This window comes from Anabas testudineus, chromosome 8, assembly GCF_900324465.2.
Source record: "Anabas testudineus chromosome 8, fAnaTes1.2, whole genome shotgun sequence".
Classification (NCBI taxonomy): domain Eukaryota; kingdom Metazoa; phylum Chordata; class Actinopteri; order Anabantiformes; family Anabantidae; genus Anabas; species Anabas testudineus.
The window spans coordinates 20,759,664-20,768,235 of NC_046617.1; the positions used below are offsets into that span (position 1 = coordinate 20,759,664).

The 8,572-nt window shown below is 44.0% G+C and overlaps 2 protein-coding genes across 2 annotated transcripts; one reads left to right on the plus strand and one right to left on the minus strand.

Moving 5' to 3' along the window:
• Positions 1–1,086: 1,086 nt before the first annotated feature.
• Positions 1,087–4,154, minus strand: LOC113154848 (trafficking protein particle complex subunit 5-like). Its single transcript, XM_026349255.1, has 3 exons — positions 4,043–4,154; positions 2,834–3,106; positions 1,087–2,407 (listed from the first exon to the last, which is right to left on the minus strand). The coding sequence occupies exons 2-3, from the start codon at positions 3,101–3,103 to the stop codon at positions 2,111–2,113; spliced, it is 567 nt and encodes a 188-aa protein (XP_026205040.1). The 5' UTR covers positions 3,104–3,106; positions 4,043–4,154; the 3' UTR covers positions 1,087–2,110.
• A 1,175-nt stretch (positions 4,155–5,329) lies between these two features.
• On the plus strand, positions 5,330–8,506 carry LOC113154544 (N-acetylmuramoyl-L-alanine amidase-like). Its single transcript, XM_026348811.1, has 5 exons — positions 5,330–5,637; positions 6,596–7,423; positions 7,718–7,928; positions 8,004–8,298; positions 8,387–8,506. Exons 1-5 carry the CDS (start codon positions 5,571–5,573, stop codon positions 8,396–8,398), a joined length of 1,413 nt encoding a protein of 470 aa, XP_026204596.1. The 5' UTR covers positions 5,330–5,570; the 3' UTR covers positions 8,399–8,506.
• The last annotated feature ends 66 nt before the right edge of the window (positions 8,507–8,572 follow it).

The following is an 8,572-nucleotide window of genomic DNA, read 5'->3' on the forward strand; positions in this document are numbered from 1 at the left end:
ATCAGGGGATCACACAATCGCTTAGAAACTACCTTTTCAAAAAACATTAGACATAAAGGGCAGATTGGATATTGATCTATAATTTGAGTCCAGAATAGCTTTTTGAGTAGAGGTTTAACCACAGCTATCTTAAAAGTCTGTGGTACGTAGCCTGTTTGTACAGGTGAAAATATCATCAACATGATAGTGGATGGCAGCAGTTAGGGGAGGAAGATAGGGAGGAATAGGAGTGGACTCCTCTGGCCATGCATGATAAGGAAAGTTCAGATAGCAGTGATGAGGAAGACTAGCAAGATGAATGTCTTGGGATATTGAGGTCCCAACAACAACACAGGACACAATCAGAAATAAGTTATTGAAAGGCAAAGCAAAAGCCATCTGTAAATTTCATTGCATGTGTTGAGGAAGTCATGGATGACAGGAATGACTGGACACCATACATGTACTTCAAACAGTTTGTCACTGACGAAATGCTACAGGAAACTGCAGAACAAACAAACCTGCACAGGTTCTAGCCACTAGGTTCAAGCCATGTACTGCACATACATATGGGGTTAGTACAGATGCCCTGTGTGAGAGCCTAGTAGGAGATGGAGACGACAGGACAACCTCAGTGCTTCTGATGATACAAAAAACAAGATAATCTGTACAAGTTATGGTTTCAAAACTACAAGGACAGTTTTTCTGCTTACCTCCTGAAGAATGCCATACAGCGGAGGAATTTATGTAAAAGAAAACAAAGAGAAAATCTGCCTAAACTGTTATTTTTCAAAATGCGATGGGCAAACATGTTTTTGAATCTAAAATTAACTTGTTGTGCATTTTGTTAAAAGGTTTCATTAACATCTCAGTTCCAAAACAATTAGAATTTTCTGGCTATTACAGGGTTAAGTAAAATGCTGAGACATCTACTTTGTAATATGTTATACTCATTTAACAGCTCTAGTGACTTTTAATTTAATAGAATTAATAAATCTGCAGCTGTATGTGAAACATGATAAGCAGTCGTGTGTAAACTCCAGATTAGGTGGTCCCCATGTGTTTAAAAAGTGTTTCTCATGCATTTACAGATGAAGTTCCACTGACTCACTGTTAACAGTTTTATTTAAGGTGAACAGACAAATTAAAATAATCATGGTTTTATATGTACTGAGGTTTTGTAAAGGATCTACCTAATGCACAAATGAACGAAAAAACAGTTTTAGACAGAACTTCATTGAATTGGTTGTTGTTCTGAGACGAAGTTAAACCCGACAGATGGGATCAGTTTTCTCTCATTGTTCCATGCTACAGTCCATAGTCCACATTTGTTTGTTTGGGCTAAGACTTGAAGACTGAAGTGAGGAGGACAACGCCACAGCTTTCTCGAAGTTGGAATGTGCAGGACACAAGTCTGCAGACAGGGAAAGTAGCAGAGTGGAGTGCCTGGATGAGAGCATTACATGAAGCAATGACTCCTTGTTGGTTTCCACCGAGCATCTGTTAAAGTCGACAGGTTGGTCGTGGTCTAAAAAGGATCTCTGTCTGTGTCTGACTGTGTTTTCCATCAACATGTCAGGTTTAGCTTCTTCTGTTCTGTTAAACCTGATTATTGATCTGCTGCATCTATCTGTATATTTATTTGACAGCTGTTAACACTTACAGGAACCTTTATTTAGTTAGCTGGTTTTTGGTCTGTGGAGAAGAGGGTGGGGGGGGTGTCATGCAATAAAACAGGACACGCTGCAGATACAAGACTGTTCCCACTGTGACCTCTCAATCCAAAAATACAAAGAAAATCATAGAAATATCCAGTAGCTACAGACTTGTAGATCTTTCAAATCTTCACTTCACTGATCCATTATTTTAGTCTATAATAAGTCAGAAATTGAATCTTGAACTCGATCAAATTACAAACTGTGTGTTTTGATCAGTGATGTAAAATGTGACATGAAACTATAAATGAAACCAAAGAATCACAGGAGCAAGATGAGCAACACAAAACCTGCACGACTGAACCAGCTCACTGCATCAGGCCCAGTGTGGTGCATCCATCCATCCATCCAGTCACATGAGGAAATACGTCCCAACACCAGCCTCTGTGACTTCTCTTCTTTCCTGTGTTGAGTTTTTATCTGCCATCCAGAGCCTTGTCCCTGGCTATGACCGACTCGTTGAACTTGATCATGAGCGTGGTGCCTTTGTGCCAGTGAGCAGTGACCTTGGCGGGGAAGCCGCTGTGCGTGAGCACGGCCTCCACGATGCCGGCGGTGAAGGCGGCGCAGTTCAAGCTGCTGTTCTCTTTGGGCACGGAGATGTACGCGTTGATCAGCGGCTCTTTCTCGATGATGTAATACGTCTTGTCGTCGTCGTTGGCCTGTTCCAGTTTGTCGGCCTCTTTCCCAAACAAAGACTTCCACACATTCACCTGGAAGAGAGAGGTCGAGGATTTGTTTCAACATTATCATCAGTAGATGTTAATTCATTTCTGCTTGAAGGTCAAAGGCTGAATGTTTTTTTCTCTTCTCATTCTGGATCTTTGAATCTTTTATTAATATTTTGACTGTGGAAGCTGAACAGCTCAGAACTGGGCGTCACACTTCTTTATGCTGATGATCAGACTGGGATCAGCTTCCACAAGTCGTGTTCTTACGTCTTCAGCTTTTAATGTGAAATCAGAGAAACGTCTTTTTTTTACATATAAATCACTCTTAAGTTCTGTATCACTCGTTTTCCTCTAGGCGTTCAGTTAAACCAGCATCCATCATGTGAAGGGCTGATGTGTGTGTTGATACCTGTTGTGACCTGTGTGTACGGTACATGGTTGCTGTGCCTTTAACTACCATTTGCTCACCTTGATGAAGAGCAGCATGTTCAGCACTTTGGTCTCCCTCTTCCCGTTCTTCTCCCTCAGCACCAGCACGTCCAGCATGCTGGCTCCGACGCTCTGGCCCATGTCCGAGAGGCGCGTCTGCAGCTCGGACACAGAGTAGACGCGGCTCTGACAGTACTGCACCATCTCTGAAAACAGGAGCGCGAAGGCGCTCACGCTCACCTCGGTCTTGGGTCGGGTCAGGGGTCGCTCCAAGATGTTGGACTTCCCTCTAGTGAACCGTGTGTCCATTTTCTGATGAAGGGAGAAATGAAGTTTCTTTACTTTTCTGCCAAAGTCATATTTTCATATGTGCACAACACACACACCTCCGGCAGGTTAACTCGAACCCTCATTAATAATTCTGGTCTCTGTCCAGAAAGAAACCAAATCCGAAACCTACGACTAGAACCAGCAGTAAACTCTGTTTCTCTCCTTTTAAATCTTTACTTTTACTTTCAAAGTCGTTTCACTCTCGTTCTATTTCCTTCACTTGTTCTTGTGTCTTAGTTTCTTTGACACTGTGCTGCTGCTGTTAACTAACCTACATCCCCCTGAGATTTTCCAACTGATGTTTTTATTTTTTTATTTTTGTTGTCCACGTCCCACATTTGTAGAAATATTTTGTTGGCATCAAATTCAAAATGAGCAAATATTTAAAAAATAATAAACGTCTCAGTTTGAGTCTAAATAATATATAAATTCATTTAATTCTTCTTTTATTTCAGGCTCTTATGGGAACACGTTTGTTTATAATAACTTAACCAACCAATGTCAATACATTAGAAACCCACACCGGGGACTGATTTCCTTCTGTTTCTTACACAGGTCATTAATAACAATGTGCATCGAGCTTCAATAATTAAAACTAAATATTAGTGTCTCATCAAGTCTCATCAAAAGGCTTCAAACCGTCTGATGTTCGTTATTTTCCAGTAAACACTTTGTCATTGGTGTAAATAATAATAATAAAAATAATTATGTTTACAACAATTCCCAGTTTGATCGTTTTCAACCCAACAATCAGCTGATTATCTGTTAGCCACTTAGCTACGAATGCTAACAGGCACTTCCTGTCTGCGAGCTCGTCCAGCAAAGGAAACAAATAAACACAACAACACAAACACAGCGAAAACATGTGATGTGACTGGTTCTGATTTCTAAAAGACAGATCTTCGTAAATAAACGAACCTTGACGGAACCGGATCAGCTGGGCCCAGTTCTATTGTTTCTTCTTCTACGTTTGACTTATTGTCGTCTTCCTTCTTCTTCTTCTTCTGTCGATAAACAGCTTTTAGGCGCGCCACCGCCCCCTGCTGGTGGGGGCAGAATGCTCATATTAAACCTGTTTCATAAACATGTTGAAACATTAAATAAAATCATTTATTCTGTTGTGTATCACGTTTCTTTAGAAGTGTAACTGTTTCTACTGATATTTACTGTAGCACAGTGTAAAAATACTGTTCAGATCCCATCCTCTTCCTCTCTCTCTCTTTGTGTGTGTGTGTGTGTGTGTGTGTGTGCGCCTTTCTTCTTCTTCTTCTTCATTTTTTGTCTAACTATATTTTTAACCCCAGTCTTGCTGTAATTTACTGCTTATTTCTTCTTTTTTATTTTTGGGTCTTTTGCATATTTCTGTCAACTCAGCCCAAATTATTTTCCGCCTTCGTACATCTGAAAACTCCATGAACTGTGTCAAACACTGTGGATGTGTATTACCTTTGTTAACAAACTAGTGGAATCAGAACCGATTACTGACTTTAAAACCCTACACCTGATACTGAAACCTTCCCTGTTATGTAATATACAGTGTTAATTACTATATTCAGTTCTGAAGACGCTCCCCTGGCTGACAAACCACCAGCTCAGTCTCCGGCCTCCGGAGGAGGTTTTTTTTCTTGGACTTCTCTGTATTTGGTTGCATTCATCCGTCCTTCGGCTCTGACCAGTCTCCCTGTCCTTGCCACCGCCCTGCTGCACTGTGGAGATGATATTAGCAGGTGATGAGTAGACTGGATACTGGAGTTCTGCACAGAGACTTTAATGTAGTCTCATCACAACCTTTAAGACTTTTAACAACAGTTTGACAGAATCCAAACAGGCCGTAGCTTCAGTCTAACCTCCCTCTACTGATTATCACATATTTGACCTTCTGCAAAGTGTTTTCCAGCTTCCACCACATCCACTTCCTGTTCTTGGCGTCACGTGACTGCTGTGAGCATCTTCCATAAAGTCCAAGCTGAATAAAGAGGCATGCAGACATGTTCCCGTCACTGCTGCACAGCACACACGTGATTCATGGTTTTGGGACTTCCTCAGTTTTGCAGCCTGGTTTTGTGTTTTCTCACCATTAACACGAACATTATTGCCTCAGAGGGGAGTGCCACTGATTGGTACAGTGATGCAGAGTGTGCTGCTGGCAGCCGCCGCATTAACGACACGGTCGAGATGAGTGAGGTTTTTTACAGAAGCTGTGAATTTCTTGAAAACATCCAGGTCAGTCACATCAACGACGTGTGTCAGGTCACAGGAAGAGTCCACGCTGCCCACGGTCCAGGTGCCACTTTCCCACATTGCTCAGTCGGCCACGCCAACTGATTAAACGTAGGCGTATCTCCAGTTTGTGTACAGCTGTTGCATAACCACCCACTTACTCTGCATGTATATAAAGCACAGAGAAAACAAGGTGACAGATATTTGAGGCTTGAAGCTGCTCAGGATGGATTCAGGCTGCTGGAAACTGACTCTGACCCTTGTTGTGGTCTTTGTCAGCTCATACACACAAGGTAAGAACATGTGTTTCTACTTTCCACTGCAGTTTACTGTCTGTTGTGGTAAAATACACCCAGCTGTCAGTTTATTAGGTACAAGTTAAACATAAATCAACTCGGTCATGAGGTGATAATGTTGTTTGTATTCATCAAAGGGCTGAAGGTTTATTTGCATCAGTGATATTTGTGGCCACAAAATCTAAACCGAAGTTAACGAACAGATTATTGTGATGAAGGAGCTGCAGCTGTGTCTCATACTGAACACAATGCTGCTTCACTTACCAATGAGCGGAGGTGACACAAAGTACACAAAGTACACACACCCAGTACTCACTTCAAAGGGAAAGTACTCGCTCCAGTGTTGGTAGCAGTGAGACAGCGAGTTACTGATTTACAGTCACAACAAAGTGTTTTAATCAGCGTTGAACATGTTCCACATGCCTGATTTCTGCAGACACTGACATCGCCTTCATTTTTAAAAACACATCAGCATTTATTAGTTCATTAGATTTGAACGATGTGAAACTGAAAAATACACGAGTGGAAGAAACAACATTTACATTTGTACTGCAGTGAAGTTAAATCACCACAAAAATAGAAATATTTCACCACAAAGCTGAACTTAAATAGAGTTCCTTCTTTCACAGTAACAACAATATAATCATTGAAATATTTAGGAGCATCTACAAAACCGATTCTTCTTTCTTACTTTTTTAATTCAATCCTTTTCACAGTTTGCTAATTTCTATTTTTCAAGTTCGACTGTGTTTCCATTATAGTTCTGTATCACATCTGCTTCATGTGCAGAAACTCCTAAGAACCACAAACTATTAAATACTTGAAAGTGCTGCACCATCTTTAATAAGTACTGTGAGTATGTTGGGGCCCGGGGTGCTCTGCCTCCCATGTGAGTGTTGAGGTTGTGCAGGGACGGGAGGAGACTGGTTTTCAGTTGTATTTTTTCTGTCTCCAGCTTCGTTTTCCCGCCACATGAACGACTTCATCGAGGCCGTGAAGCAGGTGGAGGACGGGGCCCCTGCTCTGGAGCCAGTAGCTGTGCTGAAGATGCTCCGCAGGGCAGCCGGTCTCAGCGACCCCTTCATCCGGCACTTCCTCGGCAGTGAGGACTCGAGTGGTCCTGAAATGGATGCTGGTCTGTCTGAGTACATCAGGAAGACTGTGCACCACAGGGTGACTGCAGATGCCACAGAGGAAGGTGTGGTTCTCACCGCTGACGGCACCACCGTGGCCCTCGGGCCGCTCCTCCTGGGCCTCGAGGCTGGTTTCCTCTCCAAGTCTGCAGGGCGTGTTCGGGGCCTGTACCAGCTCTGTCTGGCCCAGGACCTCAGCCTCTCTCTCAGCCGTGGCTCTCCTCTCACCCAGCCTCTGGGTTCCGACGGCTGCTGGGACAGCTTAACCTCTCCTCAAGTCTTCACCCTGTCAGACTCTTCCTCACTGCTCACCACCCCCCAGGTCAACGGAGGCATGGACGGCATTCTTCTAGGGATGGAGGTCTCTGACAAGACCAGGCGTCCTCTCAAGCTCAGCAGTCTGCTGACAGGGTACTACTGCCACCAGCTGGAGAAAACCGGACTTGACGCTGCCCCACGCCTCATTAGCCGGCGCCGCAGGGACAACTTCAGAGACCTGGTCGTCAGCTCGGAGCTGTCCAAGCAGGTGGTGAAGTCGGTGGAGCTGCAGCGTCGACTGAAGGGTGAATCACGGATGGAGGCGAAGGAGAAGAAGCAGCTGAAGTCAGCGGTGAAAGAAGGAATGAAGGAGTTTGTGCACATGTACATGGGTGAGCACGAGACGAAACCACAGAGGAAGTGAGAAGACTGTGGGATCAATCAATTTTACAGTGCATCAGAAAAATAACAACAGAGCTGCAGTGGTAGAGGAAGTACTCCGATCCTTTACTAAAGTAAAAGTACTAACACCACAAATACTCCAGTACAATCCTGCTCTGAAAATCTCCCCTGGGTAAAAGTTCATCAGGGAACAGTCCCTGTGAACCTCTGAGTTTTAGTGTTTAATATTACAAATGTTAATATTAATTCTCTGTTAACCAGCTCTGGTTGAACATGTGTTTCAGTTTGTCCCCCCATCCTACCTCGGTGCATGTGGGGTGCAGAACCGTATAAAGGGACGCCGACAAATCTGTCTCTTCCTCTCACCTACCTGTTCATCCACCACACTCACACACCGAGCCAGCCCTGCCTCACCTTCGAGCAGTGCTCTGCAGACATGCGCTCCATGCAGCGTTTCCACCAGGTGGACAGAGGCTGGGACGACATAGGATACAGGTAAAGACACTGAGGCTGATTCAAATATGCACCTGTGAAAAGCTGCAGTGATTAAGATCCTCTGTGCTCCTTAAGCTTCGTCGCCGGCTCTGATGGGAACATCTACGAGGGCCGAGGCTGGAACTGGCAAGGGGCCCACACCCTCGGACACAACTCCGTAGGTTATGGCGTCTCCTTCATCGGAGACTACATGACCGAGCTGCCCTCCCAGCAATCAATGACGCTGGTGAGAGATCGTCTGGCGTCCTGCGCTGTGGGGGGAGGCCGACTGGTGGCCAACTACACCCTGATGGGGCACAGACAGGTGAGGGACACCACCTGTCCTGGAGATGCTCTGTACAACGAGATCAAAGGCTGGAAACACTGGGGGGTAGGTAGAAGAACTGACGTGTACCTCTGTGAACAAACTCAACTCATCCGTTACTGGTGTCAATGTTCTGAATCCTTTTTTCTTTTAGGTCAAGAAATGAAAATGATCCATCTGAGGCCAAGAGGAGAAGATAAAACTTCACAATAAACCTTTTTTATGTGCACGTGATTAAATATGAAATAAATATCAAGTGTTGATGTGTACTTTACTCCCCCCTCTATAAATTAGCAGGGACACAGACTAATGTCCAAACACACAGAGACACCAAACGACC

Excerpts from the sequence above, each read along its gene's own strand:
- LOC113154848 (XM_026349255.1), bottom strand. The coding sequence starts at position 3,103 with ATGGACACACGGTTCACTAGAGGGAAGTCCAACATCTTGGAGCGACCC. Across the intron at positions 2,408-2,833 it reads ACATGCTGCTCTTCATCAAG|GTGAATGTGTGGAAGTCTTT; the intron begins GTGAGCAAATGG and ends TCTCTCTTCCAG.
- LOC113154544 (XM_026348811.1), top strand. The coding sequence starts at position 5,571 with ATGGATTCAGGCTGCTGGAAACTGACTCTGACCCTTGTTGTGGTCTTT. Across the intron at positions 5,638-6,595 it reads TGTCAGCTCATACACACAAG|CTTCGTTTTCCCGCCACATG; the intron begins GTAAGAACATGT and ends TTCTGTCTCCAG. Across the intron at positions 7,929-8,003 it reads TGGGACGACATAGGATACAG|CTTCGTCGCCGGCTCTGATG; the intron begins GTAAAGACACTG and ends GTGCTCCTTAAG.